The sequence below is a fragment of the Anabrus simplex genome, chromosome 2 (assembly GCF_040414725.1).
Source record: "Anabrus simplex isolate iqAnaSimp1 chromosome 2, ASM4041472v1, whole genome shotgun sequence".
NCBI lineage: Eukaryota > Metazoa > Arthropoda > Insecta > Orthoptera > Tettigoniidae > Anabrus > Anabrus simplex.
The window spans coordinates 1,120,753,194-1,120,777,853 of record NC_090266.1 but is presented as its reverse complement, the minus strand read 5'-3'; the positions used below and the strand labels follow the sequence as shown (position 1 = coordinate 1,120,777,853).

The window sequence follows — 24,660 nt, the reverse complement described above, 5'->3', positions numbered from 1 at the left end:
TCATGTCGCACTTAATAAATTTTACACAACAAAACACTTCTGGACGATTACCCATGATTAACATCTTATTAGATAATTTACAATGATTTATACAAGAATAAAAAAAACACTTATAGGTGCCTCTAGACCCATTACACTTGCACAATATTTTCTTCCTTGAGCCCGAACCACAAGCCGTGACACATTACGACGAAGTGTCGTTTCATTCGAACCGGCGCGTATCGCGTTCTTCAACCGGCACTTCCTGAAGTATACGATGCCGTCTTGTGATCGCCTAGCTCCTACAGTTCCCTGCTACAATAATTGTTACACCGTCTATCATGAAATATTTATTTCAGGCTCTGAACACTGCCTTCAAAAAGTACTATCGGCGTTCCGTCGATCCTTTAAATTCCAACACATGAAATGTTGAGAAATGTATTAATTTCATATACAGTGATACTGATAATTTACACTCGATATTCTGAATAATTATCACCGTTCGTCTTCACCTTCATGACTACTAACGTACTTTTAACTCTAACAGAATCTATAATGCGTTTTCTGGTACTGAGTTACAGAGTCACCGTGTCAGCGTATCAAATTATTTCAAACGACTGGTTGCTGTGAAGCCCGACTCCCTAGTATATATGGTCGACCTGGTTTCGCGCGTGGGTTATCTGCGTTCACTCCAGAGGGAGCGGGTTTGGTTATCCTAAATCGGCACTTGCAGGCGGATTTGGATCTCTGAATTTATCCCACTTAATAAACTGACGATACACATTCACGTGTCGTATTCTGATCTCATATCGTTCGGCGATCACGGAAATATTACTTGATTTCTGTCCTCCACTTTTCGCGCGCTAAGTCGGCGTCCCTGATGGCGTGATCGTCTTGACCAATGGCGAGATAGCGTGGGTCATTTCCAAGAATTCATTACAATTAATCAACATTGGGACTATATCACAAAAATCCCCTCTGTTCAATTTGGTGGTTGGAATATTTTAATTATTGTTAGCGGAGAAACTAACTGGAATCCATATTGGTTTCACTTATGTTGGCGCATCTGCGAGTCCTTTACTAATTTTGTCATTGGCTAATACTGCAGCGGTTCGTTTAAATACCTTCTTCTTTCAACTTGACAACAAAATGCCTCGAGGCGTTGGAAACTTTGTTGCGACACTTTCTCAGTATCGTGACGCGCTGCACGCACCTTGTTCAAGAATAAATGCTGCCTTTCTCCTCGTAGCAATTAGCTCTGTTGTTGTCAGTGCTCGATTTTAATCCTCTTAGCTTCTGACAAGGAATATATACCATCCATTATGACAAGCTTAACTTTGGCGACAGATTGTCGAGAATACGTCTGACTATGTTGAAACTCTTCCTTCCACACCAAACTGATTCAATATTCCCATATGTCTACATTTATTTTATATTAACAAATCATGATAACTATGGCCCATCTCATCCGGGTACGAATCCTGCTAGAAAATGCCTCTTGTAAGCCTTGCCATAAGAGGAAACACATAGTGCTGTGCTATCATTGTCCTTCGTATCACTACTAGGGGTAACCAGTTGCCATGTGCATGCCCACCAGCCCGGCCAGCCCACCAGCAGTGGGAATGGTATGCCATGGCATTGAGGTGCTCACCACTAGACCACCAGACACAAACTCAGCCGGTATCAGTGCACAATGAGAACGCAGATTTGTCATTAAAGACAATTCGGTTCCAGTTCGTAGTAGTCCGCGTTTCTCTTTCAAGGTACCATTGTAAACAGAAATGATGGCAGAATATATAATGAGTAACCATCGGACTTAATTTCCTTCAACGAAGTGCCGGGAAATGGTTCGGACAGACGCAGGGACTACATGGTACTACATGTGCCTTGATGGCAAATATGATAAGGGGCGGATTTCTATGACATGTCATATTTTTTCCGAGAGATTTGTTTTGATTCTTAACTATGTAAAAGTGTATGTGTAAGTCTTCTGAGGAAAATTGCACGGTATTTATTTTTGCCTTAAAGGTCATATTATGGACCTTTCTGAGATATTGGTCATATTTGTACTTAATTCTATATAAAGTCATATATTTATTATGTTCCATAACATTTTATATAACCGGTATGCCAGTTTCTGAGGCGAACTTTCATGTATTACTACTGTAAAAGGTAGGTGGAAGGAATATTTCTCAGCTTCAGCCTATTTGTAGCAGGTAGCAGTAACAGCATGGACAATGGAGGCTTATTGAAAATTCTTAATGAGCTCAACCTTGACACTGAAAGAGAGGATTTTCAATAAGGAAGATTGGGACGTCTTATTTGAACAGTCACATTGCCAGGATTCTTGTTTCATGGAAAATCGAGGGCAACAGAGCTAACCTCCCCTCCACATTTCAACTATCCTTGGTTTGGAATCACAACTTCAGTCTTTCAGTACGATTTCAACATACCTAAACGGAAGTGTTCAGAGAATGCAAAACTGAAGCAATTTGTCAAAGTGGTTGGGGAATGTGTTTTAGTAGTGATGGTGTTATATTATACTGTAAATTCTGTGAAGTTATGGTATCGGCTCAAAAGTATTTTAATGTGCAACAACACTGTGATACCGGTAAACATCAAAGGCGTTTAACAAGATTTTCTGCCGCGGAGAATATTCAGCGTCTGCTTTTTGAAGAAACTTCTTCAAATACGGTTTCGTTAGATAACTCTTCAGAATTTTGTAAAGATCTCCTTTGTCTTTGTTGTCAATTATAAGTGTAAGCAATAAAACATTGTCCGTCCATTTGTTGCTTTCTAGGCTAGACTCAAAATTTTAAAGTGTTTTTCCCCTCACTATAATTTTAGATGTACTGTGCTTCGGTGTTTATTTTTGATATTTTACCAATTGTGGTTTTAATGTAATGACTGATTCTGACCGCACAATCAATGTAGGAACTAGTCCCAACTAGTTCTATATGTGTATTGAATAACTGGACCTGTAGCCCGCCTGGTGGTCATGATCATTAAGGTGTTTAAGTCTAAATGATCTGGCCCCGTGTTTCGAGTCCCTTTGGTCGAAAATATTTCACCATCAGAATGATGGCCGGGAGGGTAGGCGAGGTGGTGGTACACAATCTCTAATCACTAGACTGCGTGCCAAAAGCCTGGATTAAATTGCAAACTTCTCCGTAGTGCTCATAGGGAGTGAGGATATATGACGCTGTTGATGGTGATTCGTCCGTCGGATGGGGACGTTAAGCCTTGAGCAGACCCCTTGGTGCTATTCGACAGGAGTAGGCTATTTACCGCTACTGGGTTTCACCATCTCCCTTCCTACTATCATATATCACGTCATTCATTTCATCTCATTGACTCCTCTCATTAGGTTGACGTCAGGAATGGCTTCCGGTCATAAAAACCCCCCACGACAGAGTCACCTCACCTCATACCCCGTAGAGAAAGGGGACAACAACAAACATTGAATAGCTGGACCTACTACTCCTACCCCATTAAATATGGAATGGGTAGGTGGGAAAATGGGAATGAGATTTGTAGATCCCAGTGTGTGGGCAGGAAGTAAGGGTCTACGTTCAGATGGCCTTCACTTGTGGCACAATGGTACATATAAACAGAGCTTTTTTCAGAGGGGACACGAGGGGTACTTAATACGAGAAAGACATGCATTTTCACAGTCTCGAAATTGCTGCGAAGCACAGTATTAAGACTGGAAAAAGTTATAGGCTTTGATGTAAAATTAGGAACTTTAATATCGTAGTCTACTGTATTTTGGCTGTGCTGTTTTAAACAACTCCTCCAATCGCTGCATCCACGAGCACTTGTTCTTGTGAAATAATGCATCTGGTTTACAGATCTAGTACAAAATAACTTTTAAAAGTATTCAGCTGAGTTGAGATTCTGAACACCCCAACGTGATATGGTGATACAAGCTGGCATGTTCATAAACAAAGTGGTGGTGGTAATTACTGTTTTAAGAGGAAGCGCAACTGGCCAGCCGTCCTCTGTTACACTAATCAGAGGGAGACAGGGAAGAGATCCAGCACCAAGAATGAATGAATGTTTTGGTAATAATTATAATTTCGTGATGCTATTTCTGGCCGAGTGCAGCCCTTGTAAGGTAGACCCTCCGATGAGGATGGGCGTCATCTCCCATGTGTAGGTAACTGCGTGTTATTGTGGTGGAGGACTGTGTGGTGTGTGAGTTGCAGGGATGTTGGGGATAGACCAATCACCCAGTCCCAGAGCCAAGGGATTTAACCATTTAAGATTAAAATCTCCTACCCGGCCGGGAATTGAACCTGAGACTCCTGTGACCAAAGGCCAGCACACTAGCCACTTAGCCATGGATGGGAATGTACTAATGTATGGGTAAAAGAAAGTCAGGAGCCATGAAGTGCAGGAATGTGAAGGACACCGTAATACCATCAGGGTGGGAAGAGCGTAAGAGTTCCTCTGCGTAACAGATAAGAAAGTTGAAAATGAGTTGAAAATGAGGAGCCTGACACACTCAGCTAGGAGAACCACGATCGCCAACTAACGCTCCGAAGTTGAGACCCTCTAGTCAACCTTTTAGTCGCCTCTTACGGCAGGCAGGGGATACTGTGGGTATAAATCTGCTGCCTCTACCCGAAGGGGACCCATAGGCCTAAACTAAGTCACCGAAAGACGAAAGGGCCTGTACCCTGTATCTTATGCTTGCACACATTGGTCTTTGTCATTGATGGGAAAAGTACAAAATAAAAGTAATTGGGTTCAATTACAGTTACATGCATACATACATACATTATCATAATAGAATGTTATGCCTTTCAGCGTTCAGTCTGCAAGCCTCTGTGAATTTACTAAACGTCGCCACAATACTCGATTTGCAACTAGTGTTGTGGCCTCATTTAGTTCTATACCGGTACCTCTTATCTTTAAATCGTTAGAAACCGAGTCTAACCACCGTCATCTTGGTCTACCTCTACTCCTCCTACCCTCCATAACAGAGTCCATTATTCTCTTAGGTATCCTATCCTCTTCCATTCGCCTCACATGCCCCCACCACCGAAGCCGGTTTATGCGTACAGCTTCATCCATCGAGTTCAATCCTAAATTAGCCTTTATCTCCTCATTCCGAGTACCCTCCTGCCATTGTTCCAACCTGTTTGTACCAGCAATCATTCTTGCTACTTTCATGTCTGTTACTTCTAACTTATGAATAAGATATCCTGAGTGTACCCAGCTTTCGCTCCCGTAAAGCAAAGTTGGTCTGAATACAGACCGATGTAAAGATAGTTTCGTCTGGGAGCTGACTTCCTTCTTACAGAATACTGTTTATCGCAACTGCGAGCTTACTGCATTAGCTTTACGACACCTTGATTCAATCTCACTTACTATATTACCGTCCTAGGAGAACACACAACCCAAATACTTTAAATTATCGACCTTTTCTAGCTTTGTAATACCAATCTGACATTCAGTTCTGTTGAATTTCTTACCTACTGACATCAATTTAGTCTTCGATAGGCTATTTTTCATACCATACTCATTGCACCTCTTTTCAAGTTCCAAGATATTAGACTGCAGGCTTTCGGCACAATCTGCCATTAAGACCAAGTCGTCAGCATAGGCCAGACTGCTTACTACATTTCCACCTAACTGAATCCCTCCCTGCCATTTTATATCTTTCAGCAGATGATCCATGTACACTACGAACAGCAAAGGTGAAAGATTACAGCATTGTCTAACCCCTGTAAGTACCCGGAACCAAGAACTCATTCTACCATCAATTCTCACTGAAGCCCAATTGTCAACATAAATGCGTTTGATTGATTTTAATAATCTACCTTTAATTCCATAGTCTCCCAGTATAGCGAACATCTTTTCCCTCGGTACCCTGTCATATGCTTTCTCTAGATCTACGAAACATAAACACAACTGCCTATTCCTCTCGTAGCATTTTTCAGTTACCTGGCTCATACTGAAAATCTGATCCTGACAGCCTCTCTGCGGTCTGAAACCACATTGGTTTTCATCCAACTTCCTCTCAACGACTGGTCGCACCCTCCCTTCCAAGATGCCAGTGAATACTTTACCTGGTAGGCCTATACTAATCAACGAGATACCTCTATAGTTGTTGCAATCCTTCCTGTTCCCTTGCTTATAGATAGGTGCAATTACTGCTTTTGTCCAATCTGACGGTACCTTACCAACACTCCATGCTAACCTTACTACTCTATGAAGCCATTTCATCTCTGCCTTCCCACTATACTTCACCATTTCAGGTCTAATTTCATCTATTCCTTCTGCTTTATGACGGTGGAGTTTATTTACCATCCTTTCCACTTCCTCAAGCGTAATTTCACCATCATTTTCCTTCTCCCCATGAGCTTGGCTGTTCGCAACACCAGCAGGATGATTTCCTTTTACATTGAGAAGATGTTCAAAATATTCCCTCCACCTCTCCAGTTACCTGAGAAAAATATGCTCATTTACAATTATTATTTACTTTTCAAAAAGTGAAAAAAAAAAAAGAAAATCCTCAGCCTATTTCCAGTCATTCGACTGCGTCAGTGATACAATGAATGAAGCCCCATCTAACGGCGAAGATAGGGGTGCCGGCTGCCGAAGCTTGTCGCACATCTTGCTTGCCGGGTGCGGTCGACTTTTTTCTATTTTTTTAAACTTTTGTCTTTTCCTTGCATTTTTAATTTTATCCATCCTTTTCCGTTTTATTATTTTCCCTTTTTTGGACGACACACACACTCAGTCCCCGAGCCAATGGAAATAACCAGTTAAGGTTAAAATCCTCGACCCGCCGGAAATCGAACCCGGGGCCCCTTGAACCAAAGGACAGCACGCTAACCATTTAGCCATGGAGCCGGACAACTTCAGCAACCAGCGAAGTGTAGGCCTATTAACGACGTGACGTTGAAGGACAACGAACGAGTTTATTGCGCCGTGGTATTGCCATCCCGCCCTTGCGTTTTTCGCGCACATACCTCACAATTTCATCTTTGACTTCTTTGAAGTTCCTTGTTGCGGGCCACTGAGTACATTGCTTGTACAGTACGCATTTTTTAAGCTATCTTGTCTTCACGATAATGCCGAATGTAGGTTTTAGTTAGCCTGTGCCGTATTTTCTTGCGACTACGCAATTTTTCTTCTCCGCGTGTTTAATAACCATTAACGTAAAATTGGCATCATAATATCGACGAGAACCCGTTGAAAATTTGCCGGCAATACCTGTTCCACTCATCTTTACAATACGACGATCCATCAGGAAAACATTCCTGCTGTCTATAAAACCTAATTTTACTAAGTGTCAGGTACATTAGACGCGTCATAACTCTAGTACTGAGTAGCCGTGGCCTTTATAAGAATTCGAAGGCTCGCATGTCTTGATACCATTCTGCGGATTGGAGAAACGCTTTTGTAGAGGCTAATAGAATTTAATTCTCTCATCACTATTCCCAGAGATCCAGTGACGTTACACAGAGGCGCTGTACAACCGGTTGCCGCGGCTAGCGATGTATAATAAAGAGGCGGACGTAGGCTGTCAACGAGTTATGTGTGCGCGCGTGTGGGGTGGGGGAAGAAGAAGCAGCGTGGTTACCGTGATAGCTGCCGTGGTGTTCGTTATTGTTAGGTCGCGAATGCAAGACGACTCTTGGTTTTTCACATGAGATTCAGAGGAAAAAACGTCGTCTTGGATTCGGAGAAATACGGTACGGTACTTTTATAACCTAATATAATTTAGCACACGTCTTTCATCATTGCTCAAGCACGCACAAGCATTTCCATTGGCTGAGATACAATCGGATATGACATCACTTCCAGCAAACAAGTCAAATAAATTCCGTCACCAACCCGCGCACAATAAAAACACAACCAAATGCAAACTGTAACGAAACAATGAACAATACAGAACAACAATACTTTTCTATTGTGCACCCTCGTGTCAGCGGGGAAATTTATCTTGAAGAGGAAATCCGTCAAGTGCCCTACGAGGTGAACCTTTTCCCTGCCAAATCCCGGAATGGAGTACGCCCCGTGCTTACGCCCCCACACACTCTTTGCTTGATCACAGTCCAATGGTTTTGTCGCGAGACGGACCTAACCAATCCAGACCAATGGTTTTGTCACTAGCCGGACCTAACCAATCCAGACCGATGGTTTTGTCACGGATCTAACCAGTCCAGACCATTGCCTTTGTCACTAGTCCGAATGATACATTAATTCAGCTTTTTGCCACTGTCCAACACAGAATGCGCTGCTATCGCCCTATGGAATTCGAGAGGCCTAAGAGTGGCTTCGCGGTTCTAACCTGGGGACATACGTCCCCAGACCCCGCCCAACTTCCCCTTTGTACCTCTAGTTTGTAAGTTCAAAAGTACAGAAAATAGCAAAAACAATCTTCCCCTGTCTATCCCCTCCAATCTTCCCATCCCCTCCACCACAAGGATCCTGTTTAGTATAGCTGGTGAGGCTGCCTGGGAGAGGTACTGGTCCTCGTCTCCAATTTCATCACCCGACCCAAAGTCTCACCCTCCAGGACACTGCCCTTGAGGCGGCAGAGGTGAAATCCCACGCTGAGTCCGAGGGGAAAACCAACCCTGGACGGTAAACGGAGAGAGAAAGAAAGAAAGAAAGAAGGAAGGAAAATGTCTGAATGGAGACTAAAAGGAAATTCGCATTAGAGTAATGACAAGATTGAATATATTGGGCAAAGAGATGGACCAGCTAGCTGATGCTCTGCAAATAGAGTGACGTGATGAAATTCTAGGATTGTTAGAAAATAATTCATGAAAGAAAACAGCATATTAACTTTGTTTTCAAACGTTTAATTCTTAGAGATGTAAGTTATGTTATTTAGGCTACTAAAAAAACTGACGGAATTGTAAATCTTTTTTTTTTTGCTAGTTGCTTTACGTCGCACCAACACAGATAGGTCTTATGGCGACGATGGGACAGGAAAGGGCTAGGAGTGGGAGGGAAGCGGTCGTGGCCTTAATTAAGGTACAGCCCCAGCATTTGCCTGGTGTGAAAATGGGAAACCACGAAAACCATTTTAAGGGCTGCCGACAGTGGGGTTCGAACCTACTATCTCCCGAATACTGGATACTGGCCGCACTTAAGCGACTGCAGCTATCGAGCTCGGTGAATTGTAAATCATGTGATGAAACTGAAATGTCTACAGGTTGGTGTAATTGTACTTGAAACTGATGTTACTGTAACTATGGTTACTGAAGGATTTGACTTCTCGGTTCGGGCCGTGTAGTTGTTCGCTTGCATTCAGGTGATGGTGGGTTTGAACCTCATTGTCGGCAGATGAAGATGATATTCGTGATTTCGCATTTTCACACGAGGCAAGTGCTTGGGCTGCCACGGCCGCTTCCTCCCCAGTTATAACCCATTATTGCCATAAGGGTCGTATTCAAGAACAAGACTTTGTACCCACCAGTCACCATTTTCCTATTCATAGTCGAGAGTTCGCGGAAAATATATTTTGACCGAGATTTTGCTTGAAAGCAGCTAATGACCCGTACTTTGATTTCACGAAGAAGACTGTAAAGGATAATACGATGGCGGACATTCTAAACATAATCCAGAAGATGTCCAGCAGATTATCAACGCCGCACATACCCCTCGTCGAGTTATACGAGATGCGTAAAATCTGACTGAGTTCTACAGGGATAGCGAATTCAAAGTTAGGTATAAACTCGATAAACTAATTTCACGATGTTCGAAGATTTACTCTCTTTTCTGATGGGAGGCAAAATACCACCTTTCAGCCAGATCGATGTTCCCCCCCCCCCCCAGTGCAGGAAACAGAGATTTTTCCGACTCATCGCGTATTGAAGGAAACAGATAAGTAAAAGGGCATGAGTAAAATGGGACTCTCATTTACTTGCACTCAACACCAAAAGAAAACTTAAAACTCCCCCTCAATTAAAAAAAATCCTTTGTGTTTATCGACGCGGATTAGGAAATGCGTCTTTAAACAATTCAGTTTGTGATATATAGATACACTCATTTTAAAATCCACCCCCCTTTTCACCTCCTTACGGACGGAATATCCAAAAATCCTTCCTTAGTGAGCACTTACACTGTAAGACGAATATATCCCAAAAATTTCATTTCTTTATGTCCAGTAGTTTTGGCTCGGCGATGATGAGTCAGTCAGTCAGTCAGTCAGGATATGTTATTTTATATATACTATACATGTAGCACTTAAGGCCCAAATTGGGTCGACGGGTTATAATCCGTCATTGGTACCGGGACTTCCCGTTATTTTCATTGAGAATTTTGGCTACCTTTCACTTAAACCGCGACACCCGAGACGACTCCACGCCGGATCTCTTTAAACATTTGATACAAATTAACAATAGATATAGGAAAAGACGAATAACAATGATATAATAAAAAAGAAAAATACAGAAAAAGGAAGAAACAAAAGAACAAATACAGTAGCCAATAGGCCAAACACCTTCGATCTCTTTATTTCCATATATATCCTACGCAACTCCTAAATCCTTCACTTCAGATTTAACCCGACTGAATCTCTTGGCCAGAGAGAAGTCATTACCTTCTAGGTGGCCCGACTCCCCCTTCGGGGAAAGAATGAAAGCGTTCTTAATAATAATAATAATAATAATAATAATAATAATAATAATAATAATAATAATAATAATAATAATAATAATAGTAAGACGGCAGATATACCGCGACCCAGCCGACTGGGCGGAATACCAGAAAACCGTCCGAGAAGTCCACAACCGTTTTGTGGAATGTAAGATTGAAAAATGGGATGAATTCTGTGGAAATCTCTCGGGTCGCGAGTCAGACCGCGATTTCTGGCGGTTTACTCGTAGTCTTCCCTGTTCCTGTCGAGGTGTAATAATATTGGCTACCACAGTCCAATGTTGCTGAGCTATGCTGGATTAATAATAATAATAATAATAATAATAATAATAATAATAATAATAATAATAATAATAATAATAATAAGCTGGCTCCTTCGATGCAGGTGGCCCCAGATTGATTCCCATCCGCGTCGTTGACTTCAGCTATGTTGGCCGGAGTCTTGGTGTTTATGATTGTTTGTCAGCATTGCATCTGTAGTGTAGAATTCTTTTTCGTCTGGTATTCGGAAACTATTTATTCCGAACTTTAGACTAAATTTCAATTCATAGATGATCATTTCCCTGACCTATTTGAAATTAATTTAAGTTAGCCTGTAAGTGAGAAAAACCAAAGTTTCGATTTATTCCCGCCACTTCCTTAGTAGTTCAGAATGTTGCTTTTCTGAATACACCAGTATTACTGAAATAAATTTATGGATTCTTATTGAACATATCGAGCCACTTTTTTTAGGAAGAAATGTGCTTTATAATGCTGGTGTTTTATACTACAACCTTCCCGCCATCTACTTTCGTTAAACTCACAGAATGGTTACCGGTTCCAGCCGCAGTCAAACGTGAGCTTCCTTATCTCTCTCTTTGCTTTTTTGAGGGCAAGTAAATGAGAGTCCCAGGGCGAAAACTATTCCCTTTTACTCATCTGTGTCCGAGAATTCACGCTGAGTCGGAAACATCTCTGTTAACTGCAATGGCGGGGGAAAATCATCTGGCTGAGAGGCGGTTAAGGTCAAGGCTATATCAGAGGTGCTCACGCCGGGCGCCCAGCACTGTAAGTGGGCGGGCTGGCAGGTGATGAGCGCAGTGTATGCTATTCAAACACACTGACGTTGTGGCTACGTCACAGGCCGTGAAGGATGGGCGAAGTTCTCCTAGTCACTCTCGATCACTGCGCCGATGCCTGAATTTGAAATAGAGGCAGAAAAAATTAAAGAAGGAGGGCAGAAATCCACATCATTTTCAATTTACGTTCTAAGAAATAAGTTATTTACGTGATCGTGAAATTTGTGAAGTGTTTATTGTACACCGAGTGAGTTGGCCGTGCGGTTAGGAGCGTGCAGCTGTGAGCTTGCATTCGTGAGATAATGGGTTAGAATCCCCACTGTCGGCAGCTCTGAACATAGTTTTCCGTGGTTTCCTATTTTCACACCAGGCAAATGCTGCGGCTGTACCTTAATTAAGGCCACGGCTGCTTCCTTCCCACTCCTCGCCCTTTCCAATCCCATCGTCGCCATAAGACCTATCTGCGTCGGTGCGACGTAAAGCAACTTGCAAAAAGAAAAAAAGTTTATTGTAGACGTCAGTCGCATTAATATTTAAAATTAGGCTACACTTCATAATGGACCATTTTCAAAGTTACCTTCCAGCTATCAATCTCAGTACGATACGGTAAAAGGATTAAATAAAGGTCCCTTACACTAGTCTACAAAAAATATTTTTATCGAGCAAGTTGGCAGTACGGTTAGGGTCGCGCAGCAGTGAGTCTGCATTCGGGAAATAGTGGGTTCAAATCCCACCGTCGGCAACCCTGAAGATTTTTTCGTGGTTTCCCATTCTCACGCCAGGCAAATGCCGGGGCTGTACTTAACCAAGGCGAAGGCTGCTACCTTCCCAATCCTAGCAGTTTCCCATCCTTCCTTCGCTGAACACCTTGGAAGTGTTCGTGCGACGTTAAACAAATGGCATGAATATATTAAACAATCATAGTGGTACTCACTGTGAAGCAATACGTTAAAAATATGTTCATAATGAGGTTGAAACATATCGTAGGTCTCTTTGGTTTTAAGGCCTTCCTTCATAAACACTCATTTATGTCCACCAACCAAACAGAACAACGCTCGTGTTTCGATTAAGTGTCCTGTTCGTATGTTACTGTATGACGATTCTCCTTATATCAATTTCCAACTATCCTGCAATCCCTGATCGTGGTGTTGGCCTCGCACCTCAACATCTAGGAAGTGGCGCTTTTCGCTGATAATTAGTGCTCTAATCATTCGGCTAACTGTCTTTAATTTTGCACCAGTGATTCTATAATGCTTATTTTCAATATTTGTCGTCGTTCGACAGCCACACCTCCTTGCTTATGTGGCTACCGAAAACATGGCGGACGTTCGTTCAATTAGCTTCAGCCAGGCAGCGCTTCCGCCTCTCTATGTTATTCTAACTCGTAGGGCAAGACCATTGAATTCTGAAACGCTGGGAGGGATACACAAGGAAGAGAGAAGGAAGCGGCCATGGCCTTAAGTTAGGTACCTTCCCGGCATTTGCCAGGAGGAGAAGTGGGAAACCACGGAAAACCACTACAAGGATGGTTGAGGAGGGAATCGAATTCCCGCTACGCAGTTGACCTCCAGAGGCTGAGTGGACCTCGTTCCAACCCTCACACCACTTTTCAAATTTCGTGGCGGAGCCGGGAATCGAATCCGGGCCTCCGGGGGTGGCAGCTAATCACACTAACCAAAACACCACAGAGGCGAACTTTCATTATTTCTGTCAATTTTAACATGCAACTTTTGTCCTTTCAATCTTGCCGCCTGATGTTTAAGGTCGGGGCACCAGGTGCGCCACTGTCACCATGTCTCTCAGTTTAGTACGGGAGAATACGAAAGTGTCCAGTATTGTCTATAGTAGATTTGCCCTTAACTTCTAACGCATGGCCCTCAAACACCGAAAATCTCATGCGTTCAAACCGAGGCGCAGAGGATCTGTGCACTGTGCATCGGTCCGACTCGGCTAGGTTCGGACCAGCGATTTGTCTCGGGGTGTCTCGACTAAGCTCGGACGGTGGAGCGCTGCAAAGTAAGTGAGGAAGCGGGAGACAGGCGGAGCGAGCGAGACAAGCGCAGGGAATGAGCGATACAGCGCTATTGCTCAAAATCGAGAGGTGGGTGTCTGCACTCTGGTCAATCTAGTGAAGTCGTGTTTTGCATCTTGCGCCGTGCAATGCACCGGTGCATGCACCCTGAGAGGCCCTGTTCCAACGGATTACCCCTGATATCTGTCGAGTCTATTAGTAATTACAGGCTCACAAGACAACCACTAGGAAAGTCAAACTTCCCCAGCAGTCTACTGCAGTGAAACTCAGAAAAGCCAAAACATCACAATGTGATTGCTACAAGAGTTTACTGACCGTGTGGAATCGTATCCACACAACTACTACAGCAGTCCACCGGAGTGAAAAATAAAGAAGACTTGCTCTTTTGTGCCACATCAAGAGGTTGCAACAAACTGTGACCTTGAGAGAATAACTGAAGAGTTCAGTGAGAGTTGTTTGATGACTTTCTTACCACACGTTGAATCCTTCTGGACTTTTATGGATCTCACAAGGATTCAGACATAATAGCATTATTTGTTGTACTGTACAATATGTGGTAATTATGTTTTCTACGCATGCACCTAGCAGGTTTATCTTCCAATTTAATGGTTAGTTTTGGCTTTCTAACTATTATTTCATTTAGATCAGCTGGATCAAGACACAATCTTATTTTCTTGTTTGTTTTTTCAGGTATTACAATTGTACTTATGCATGCTTTACTATCTACTTCCGTAAGTTGAACAATTGCACCTCTACACTTCAGCCAGTCCAATTCGTTTTCCAGCTGCTGGTGTAATGCAGCAGCAATTCTTTGTGATGGCCATCAAATTACAGGCTTATCATCTCTTGTGGTGATTCTGACTTTACCCTCAAATTTACCATACCCTGAAAAAAAATTGTCTTTATTGCGTTCTATGAACTCCTCTTTCACAGACTCGGCATACTTATTTCCTATTTTACCAAGAGGTAGAGAACCTTCTCATTCGCGATATGGACGAAGGTACAAACCTAGGGACAAATCTGGAATTGGGAGGTGTGTGATATGAACATCTCGATGGTGAGATGTACAAAGTTTTGCCACAGGGGATGACTGAAACATCTAAAAACATCTGCCCTGCCGGTATGCTCATACAACACAACCGGATATCTTGGTATTTACCGCCTCACCATAATAGGACGCCGTAATGTTATACTCATATTAAACACTGGAAGACATGCATGTGCCTTCCAGATCATATGAATCTGACACGTCGGCGATACACTAAATTGGTATTGTGACCGCAGTAAACCCAATACTTGCTATAAGCTGTCCACCGTTCCGTACGGAACCGTAGTGTAGTTGGTAAAGGCGCGGCTGAGTAGGCTTGCATGTCAGGTGGGAGGTTCGAGTCGGGGTGAAGATTACAAATGTTCGAAATATTTGTTTAATACGTACCGCACACAATGCAAGTTCATTGCCCGCCTTCATACAAATTGTGTGTGAATGAATGTGTTCGTTGCCCTAAGAAGTGCCGATTAGTTAGCAGGGCGGACACATACAGACTGGAAATATCAGGAACACAACTGCCCTGACAATATTTATCGCAGCAAATGCTTGATGAGTCCGCCTCTGTGGTGTAGTGGTTAGTGTGATTAGCTGCCTCCCCCGGAGGCCCGGGTTCGATTCCCGGCTCTGCCACGAAATTTGAAAAGTGGTACGAGGGCTGGAACGAGATCCACTCAGCCTCGGGAGGTCAACTGAGTAGAGGTGGGTTCGATTCCCACCTCAGCCATCCTGGAAGTGGTTTTTCGTGGTTTCCCACTTCTCAACCAGGAAAACGCCGGGATAGTCCCTAACTTAAAGCTACGGCCGCTTCCTTCCCTCTTCCTTGTCTATCCCTTCCAATCTTCCCATCCCCCCGCAAGGCCCCTGTTCAGCATAGCAGGTTAGGCCGCCTGGGCGAGCTACTGGTCATCCTCCCTAGTTGTATCCCCAGACCCGATGTCTGAAGCTCCAGGGCACTGTCCTTGAGGTGGTAGAGGTGGGATCCCTCGCCGAGTCCGAGGGAAAAACCGACCCTGAAGGGTAAGCAGATTAAGAAAGAAAGAAATAGAGAAAGAAAGAAATGGTCGATGTGATGACCGTTTTGGTTTATGCACATTCGGGCCCGGTGTCCAATAGATTGTCTTGCACGCTGAAGCATTCCAGGTGTAATTGCTCGGCAGGCGTCCGTGATGAGTTGCCGGAGCTGGTCGGGGTTTTCCGGCGTTTGAGTGTAAACGACGTTCTTCAAATGTCCCCACAAGAAGAAGTCTAACGGCGGTAAATCCGGTGATCTGGCGGGTCAAGAAACAGGGCCTCCTCGTCCTATCCATTTCCCTGCCAGTTCCTCGTTCAGATGGTTACGAATGGCAAAGTCGAATGAGGTGGAGCTTTATCCTGTTGCAACCACATCGTCAAATGACCGTGCAAGAGCACATTCTCCAGCAGCAGTGGGAGTTCGTGACGCAGAAAGTGCGGGTAACGTGAGCCCGTCCAATGGCCCTCAAAGAAATAAGGTCCAATCAGGTGATCCCCAAGATTCTACACCAAACATTCACTCCCCATCGTACTTGATGGGCCACCTGTCGCACCCATTGAGGATTGTCCGGACTCCAATTGTGCATGTTGTGGCGATTGACGTTGCTATTATTGCGGAAGCGTGATTCGTCCGAGAACAAGATATGCGATACGAATGCTGCATCATTGTCCAGCCTGCCTAATAGCCACCTACAAAACTCCATTCGAGCTTCGAAATCTCGCCTATGGAGCTTTTGGTGTAGCTCAAGATGGTACGGGTGAAATTTGTTCATGCAGTATTCGCCAGACGGACGGCTGGCTGGTGTTCACCTGTCGTGCAGTCGCCCTTGTACCGATGTGTGAATTATTACGAGCTGCCTCCATAACGGCCTCTTCTGTTTCACCCGATGTAACGGGCCTATCGCGGACTGCTGGCTGGTTGGACATCATGCCTGTTGTCCTTAGGCGTTTTTCAACACTGGGGAATGTCGTAGCAGCCAGGTGTCGCCTGTCGGGATACCGTTCCTGGTACGGATGCACTGCCTCCCACGCGTTTTGTCTTGCTTCCCCATAAATGAGGAGTATGTCAGCGTGTTCCTCTGTGGAATACATGCCGAATGACAGCAGAGATTACAGTACATTCAGGCCCTAACCAGCGGAGTATGCGCAGAGCACAAGCTGAATAACAGCGTCATTCTATTGTTTGAACGTGGCCTGTGTTTACGTATTCAAATATCATACCGACGTAAAAATATTTGAACAATGCAAGATTCGAATCGCCGCTGGCACATTCCATCGATTGCTAGGCGAACGCCGAACCACACTCGCTGTCCTACACTGCTGGAAACATGCTGGTAGTACGACGAGAGCAGAGTACATACGCCATTCTGTTCGGTGTTTAAGACATTAATTACTGCACTCTTACCTAGTTTTATGCATTGGTTCCCCTCTTCTTTACACATGGTCACGAGGCACGACACATTAACATAGTTACATGGTGAAAGGACATTGCTACATTATTTCAAGGCGTCATGTTTTGCGGACGGATGATATAACATTTCACTATCGTGTGCAAAATGTGCTCACTGAACATTAGAACCATACAGTACGCCTGCAGGGGAATAGCACTCCTATAACCATGTGCACGTTAGTTGTGCTGCAGTAAACGATGTTGGAAGAGGCTGCTGAACCACACTATGTGTGCAGGAAAATATCACAATATGTAGAAAATTATCCCATTATGTAGAATTTCCTGGCACTGAGAGCCCTCGGAAAATTAACGACATCGTAAAGCTTCAATCGCTTGCTCATCAACATTTTCTTTCGCCATGGTTTGAGAATGCAAATCAGTACATTTGGATATTAACTGACTGGAATCTTCATAGCCCAGAGATTTCGAAGAACAACATCAAGACCTGATTACTGCATCAAAAGTGTACCGTCAACTGTCGAATTCCGCCATTGGTAAATGTGACTGATGCAAGGAGCAGCTGTAATTTCATTACGTACTTCTTTATCTCGCATCATTGCTGTATCAGTTTTGTTCCTTAAATGGATTTCAAAACATTGTCACAGAAGTTTACCCCAGAATACTTCAGTTATCCCATTCATCTGATGCATGGGCTCATTGAGTTATAATCATCATAAAATATCAAAGCCGTTATGTTAATACGGTGCTGATAGTTGTATTATTATTAAAATCAAACCGTGGTTCAATTCATATCCGGTTTCCGACACTAAGGTCTATCAACAGTGATGAAAAAAATTGAAAACATACTAATCCACATGAGTATGTGGTCAAGAAATTATGGAGTCTTGATGAAATAAACTGCAAATATACAGAAGAAGAAACGGATGACAGAGCGTATGAACCTAAACGCTAGACAGTAAAAAGGTTTTATGATATAACATACCATTAGCAGGGCTTGATGGACATGATATTAAAGCTGTCAGGCAGGTACTAAACAGACATTCAACTTCGGTCACGGAGTATGCTAGTAGCACGTGGCATTGGACCATCTCAAGGTTGTAAATAATATATTACTGGGAGCGGTTTCATTTAAAATCTTATCAGGTTCTTTTTTTCTGTGCCATAATTCTTTCAACACTACAGTTACCTTAAAAAATAATTTAATGCCTTTCTCAATGCATTGAATATTATGGTTATTATTATAAACATATATGTAAAAGCTGAATATCTGTTGTATTTATTAGCCTTAAAGTGCCCATAACTACCCAAGTATTAAGCAGTATTTTGAATGATATATCAAGAACATTTATTCTATTCTTTTGCAAGAAGAACTTTGTTTTATTGATGATGCAACACACTGAACCCTCAAGTGGTGCTATATACTCGTAGTATTTCATTCATACCAGAGCTAAAGAGTAGGCATATATGTGAAAAGTAGCTGTATGACGGGACACAAGTTTGTAGCTGTATTTCAGAACATAAGTTCGTAATTTTAAAAATGGAGACGGTATTAACTGTAGAACGTTTGGAATGAATAGGCCAACATCATTTTCGGTTTTTAATAATTATTTTATTCTTCTAACTGCTGAAAATTAAATCAGTGAGTTGTACTATGAGGATCTGATGTAACATGACTTTTACTCCCTGGCATGAAAGATTTCATTTCCCCTTAAACTGCTGAATGTAAGTGTACTTGAAATATGCATTTCTTGCTGGTACCTTGCTTCTCTGAGACAAAGATTTTGAAGTAGTGGTGAATGAAGACAAGCACATAGGTCATAGCCAGTGACAGATACTGACAAGTTAGGAATACTGAGAGGTCGGTGTGCGAAGAAAGAGGAGACAAGGATTGTCTCCCTCCTCACCAATCCATCCATGATGTTTGTTGGTTTACCCCATCTGCATTTGTCTTGTATTCACCACCTGTGTTTTGCAGTACCGTTTTGCCTTGTATTCACCACCTGTGTTTTGCAGTACCTTTCTGTCTTGTGCTTCATCACCCGTCTGTTTACCATTATCTTTTGTCTAGTGCTTCAGCACCTGTGTTTAGCAGTATATTTTGTCTTGTGCTTCAGTACCTGAGTGTAGCAGTATCTTTTGTCTAGTGCTTCAGCACCTGTGTTTAGCAGTATCTTTTGTCTTGTGCTTCAGCACCTGTGTTTAGCAGTATCTTTTTGTCTGTTGCTTCACCACCTGTGTGTTTACAAGATCCTTTTGTCTAGTGCTTCATCACCTGTGTGTTTGGCAGTATCCTTTTGTCTTGAGCTTCACACCTGTGTTTACCAGTATCTTTGTCTAGTGCTTCACTACATGTGTGTTTACCAGTATCTTTTGTCTAGTGCCTCACCACCTGTGTTTACCAGTATCTTTTGTCTAGTGCTTCATGCCTGTGTTTACCAGTATCTTTTCTCTAGTGCTTCACCACTTGTGTTTACCAGTATCCTTTTGTCTTGAGCTTCACACCTGTGTTTACCAGTATATTTTGTCTTGTGCTTCACTGCATGTGTGTTTACCAGTATCTTTTGTCTAGGGCTTCACCACCTATGTGTTTACCAGTATCCTTTTGTCTTGAGCTTCACACCTGTATTTACCATTATCTTTTGTCTAGTGCTTCACCACCTGTGTGTTTACCAGTACCCTTTGGTCTTGTGCTTCAGCACCTGTGTTTAGCAGTATCTTTTTGCCTATTGCTTCACCACCTGTGTGTTTACCATTATCTTTTGTCTAGTGCTTCACCACCTGTGTGTTTACCAGTACCCTTTGGTCTTGTGCTTCAGCACCTGTGTTTAGCAGTATCTTTTTGCCTATTGCTTCACCACCTGTGTGTTTACCAGATCCTTTTGTCTAGTGCTTCACCACCTGTGTGTTTACCAGATCCCTTTGTCTAGTGCCTCACCACCTGTGTGTTTACCAGTATATTTTTGTCTTGTATTTCACCACCTGTGTTTACCAATATTTTTTTGACTTGTGCTTCACCACCTGTGTTTACCAATATCTTTTTGTCTCTTCCCTTTTCGTGTAATATCCGGCTTTCCTTTTTATCCCACACACCCACATCAGGACAGAAGACTCAAAGTGCGTGATGAAGTTTCCACAATATGTGGGCCACAATATCCAGGTTGGACTGCATTGGCAGTATGACTCAGTCCAACCTGGACTGAAGGACGACATTATATTTTTATTTTAAATATAATAATTGGCATACTTGCAGTATGTGGAACATAGTTTTGTAACCCTCACACTCTCCAGATAAAGAACAATTACCTATTGTTGTAACCACAGTGCTTGAGAAGAAGAGAGACTGGCCAAAACTCCAATTGGGCTCGCCAGATACATTTCTTGCAGCGGAAACACCCCTGTTGCTGGCTCTCACCACTTCTTGGATCAGTTCTTCTAGATCTTCATCTGTAAAATGAAGATTGTGTTAAAACTGATGCTACAAGTCTGTATAATGAAACCTGGCTTTGTAGCTTTCATTTATATTTTATACAATTTCCTCATACCTTTTGAAAATAACACTCAGCTTTCAGACACAAAATCAAAGTTCTTGACTAATATCTTTCTTTTACTAACAAATTGATAAAGCACAGCAGCATTTTAAAACTTGACTTAATATCATACTATTTCCATGAAAATATTTTGAAATTTAAATGTGATACTAGTTGTTCATATTTAAGGAGCATTCATCCAGAAGCAAACATGGCCACTGGATAAAGAAAAAGAGGTACATTTGTGCAATAGATAATCAGGTATTGACATTTATAATGCTTTGAGGTGGCAAAATCAAATACGCCCTCTTTTATTTGCATTTTCTGTTTCTAGGTTTCCGGCAAGGAAAAGCACATCCACAATGGTAATTTTTTTTCCATTTGCTTTACGTCGCGCCGACACAGATAGGTCTTATGGCGATGGCGACGATGGGATAGGAAAGGCCTAGGAATGGGAAGGAAACGGATGTGGCCTTAATTAAGGTACAGCCCCAGTATTTGCCTGGTGTGAAAAGTGGGAAACCACGGAAACCATCTTCAGGGCTGCCGACAGTGGGGTTCTAACCCGCTATCTCCCGATTATTGGATACTGGCCGCACTTAAGCAACTGCAGCTATCGATCTCGGTCCACAATGGTAATTCAAGCAGTGAAGAACTTTCCAATGTAGCCAGTCAAAGACCATGATCACGTGACCGGTGGTTTAATGTGGATTTAGAATATTGTGATTTAAAAGCTCGTGTGTTCTTTCAGAGCAGCAACGTTAAACAGTTGTTTAAACTTTGAAAATTTAATATTTAGTATGGAATGTGGCGAATAAAAAAAATTTCAATATATTTCCAACAGCAGCCACAAAAGGAAGTCAGGTATAAATAAAATGGGGAACAAACAAAAAATCTAGGAATCTAGGTATCAAGAATGTGAAGAGAATTATTATTGACAAAATAGTGAAAGAAAGGGAAGAAATCCACAGCTTTCTCACAGCAGAATTATAAAACTGATGGAGAAGTACCTGGTTCAATACTTTTGTAATATGTTGTCTTAATTTTAAAGAACCTTCAGAAGATCAAAGAACATTTTTATTCCCGCAAGAGTGTTCATATTATGAACAACTGGTATCATGGTTTAGGTTGAAAGTATTTTCATGGAAATTGTTTAGTATCAGGTCAAGTTGTAAAATGCTGCTGTGTTTTATCAATTTGTTAGAAAAAGAAAGATATCAGTCATGAAATTTGACTTTGTGTCAGACGGGTATATCAAGTGAAAAACAATCTGATGAAGGTCTTCTGACTGTTCTAGAAGGAGGAAGCTGGAGAAGTTCTTCTAAAGCTCATGGTCTGGAATGTATCTCATTATAAGGTAAATGATTTGGTTTGCATTTGCATATATACACAGCTTTCCGGCAATGTTTCTTATACAAGATGTAATATTGTTTATAACATTGATCACCTAGAAATATGCTTTTTGTGGCTCCTGAAAAATATAATTTGTGGATATGTTTGTTTCTCCTCATTTCTCTATTCCCCACACTACGCCAACTACATTAAATAATGTTTTGACTGATGCTTTCTCAGGACCAAACTCCACATCTTTGAAGCAATGCAAAATTGATATTGTTGTACAGGTCAGAGATGTAATTTTTTTTAAAAAAAGTGATCACTTTCAAGCTCTCAACTGGTGTTTGAACATCTACTAGCCAGAAGTGATTTCCAACAAGGAACTCTAGACAAGGACGGGAGAAATCAGGATATCCATACAGATCAGGCATCAGAAATGGAAATGAATAGAGCGTATTCTGAGAAATGGAGACAAAGCCATTGTGAGAGTGGCCTTGGATGGAAATCCTCAAGGGAGAAGGAAGAAAGGGAGACGCGGGTAAAGATATGTTCACACAGAGAACTGGAAGAAGAAATCTACAGGTTGACCATCGGTACGTCTAGATTACCATGCTTCATTGATGTCCTATGTTTCACAAGGGGTAACAAGGATTAAGTTAAGAATTTCAAAGCCCAGAATAACAGAGAACATATTCTTTCGGTTTTATGCCGTGTGAAGGATATGGAAACCTTCGTCTTCCTCCTAAGTGAACCACAACTGTTCTACAGTAATATTAAAGTTCCATTTCACATGGTACAAATCCAAAAGATATCATGTCTGTGTTATACACATCAGCCTGTACATTCAATACGCATTATCAGATCGGAAGTTGTTATGTCGGTTATGGGTTAGGAAGGAAAAACTGTAGTTACTCTTAAAAGTCGAAAATGGTTTAATATTTTGGCCTAGACATCTTCACCGAAGCATTTCTTTCAAGGTGTTTATTTGTTATGAACATGGTATCTAGACAATGCTACACAGCTTTAACATGTAGGAGTGAAGAGAAACCTGTTGGTTATGTGGTACGTGTCATGTAGTTGTAGGCTTGCATTTGGAAGAGGATGCTATCGAACCGTACCTTTGGCAGTCCTGAAAATAGTTCCCATTTCCCTCCAGGCAAATTCTAGGGCTGTTTTTTTATAATTGAGACCTCGCCTGCTATATACTTTCTCAATTCTAGGTCTCACCTATCTCGAAATCACCGATAACATTGTTACCGTAGAACTGGGTTACGTACTCCCTCGGCATTAATTATAATTAATATCAGTAATCATCTCAATTCATTATATTTAGATGTCCACCATTTTTGTTATATAATTAATAACGTATCATGCATCTCATGTCATTTAATCGATAAATAAGGAAATCCTTTGTTGTAATTACTATATGTACGTGGGATTTGTTGGATTAAAAACTGTAATATGTAACTAGTAACAAAAGGCATAAGAGCTGGCATGACATTGTGTATTCAAGTCTAAATTTGACCGACGATACATCAAGCGAGGAAGTCGCAATGACGTAGGGGTTTTCAACGTCCAACAAAGCATGCTGTAGCCACAGGCCTCGAGACACATTTCGCATAGTGCGTGACCCACGTGGTGTTAAGCCAGCTACTGTGATTAGCTAGCTACCGTGTATTTATATACACTGAGTGGCCAAAAGTCATGGAAAGACACTGAATGTGATGTCAATAATGAGTTGCTCCTCCGCGAGCCTTCACAACGGCAGCAATACGGCGAGGCATCGACTCTACAAGGTGTTGGAGTCGTTCTGGAGGGATCTGGACCCACGCATCTTGCACTGCTACCCGCTATTGGTCTTGTGTAGTTGATGCGGGGTTCATGGAGCGTACACCAGCATCGACAGCATCCTATATATGTTCGATTAGATTAAGATTGGGGGTTCGGGAGGGCCAATCCATGGTCGTAACTTCACTGGAGTGACCTTCCAACCACCTGCGTGCCACCACAGAGCAGTGAGATGGCGCACTGTCCTGTTGAAATATGGCATCTCCATCAGGTTACTCCAGAGCCAGAAAGGGATGCAAATGGTCTCAAAGAATGTCCACATAACGTACACCTGTCAGCGCTCCCAGCAGCCGAACAATGGGGCCTAATTGCAACAATGAGAACGCCGCCCAGACCAGTAGTGAGCCACCTCCCGCCTGGACACGGACACAACCTTGTTGACACGCAGGATCCCTAGCTTCATGGGGCATACGCCACACTGACACGTGCCCATCAGCTCGATACAACTGGAGCCGGGATTCACAGGACCATACCACACGCCCCACTGTTCCATGATCCATTGCAGATGTTCGCGGGTCCATGCACGTCGTTGAGTTCTGTATCGAGGTGTCAGCAAAGGGATACGAGTTTTTCGTCGGCTGGTGAAGCCTATGCGGTGGGTGCTGTTGCCTCCTTACAGTCCTGGTAGAAACGGGTTCCTGATTCCCAACATTCAGCTGGGTGGTGATCTGACTCACAGTACCCCGTCGAGCGCCCAGTATGATTCTGCGGAGGAAACGTGATATCCGTTCGTTAAACACCCGTGGTCTTCCCGTGCGGCAGTTTACGCGGATGGTAACATTCTC

The 24,660-nt window shown here is 42.6% G+C and overlaps 1 protein-coding gene across 2 annotated transcripts in view; it reads right to left on the bottom strand.

The window, feature by feature from the left end:
* LOC136863332 (potassium channel subfamily K member 6) overlaps positions 1 to 24,660 on the bottom strand; it is a 293,834-nt gene that overhangs the window by 25,546 nt on the left and 243,628 nt on the right. Inside the window, exon 2 of one of the 2 annotated variants that reach the window (XM_067139718.2) lies at positions 20,469 to 20,609. The exons of the other annotated variant lie outside the window; for it this stretch is intronic. Coding sequence (XP_066995819.2) covers positions 20,469 to 20,609 — 141 coding nt within the window. The remainder of the gene's footprint in view (positions 1 to 20,468; positions 20,610 to 24,660) is intronic. 2 annotated transcript variants of the gene reach the window in all.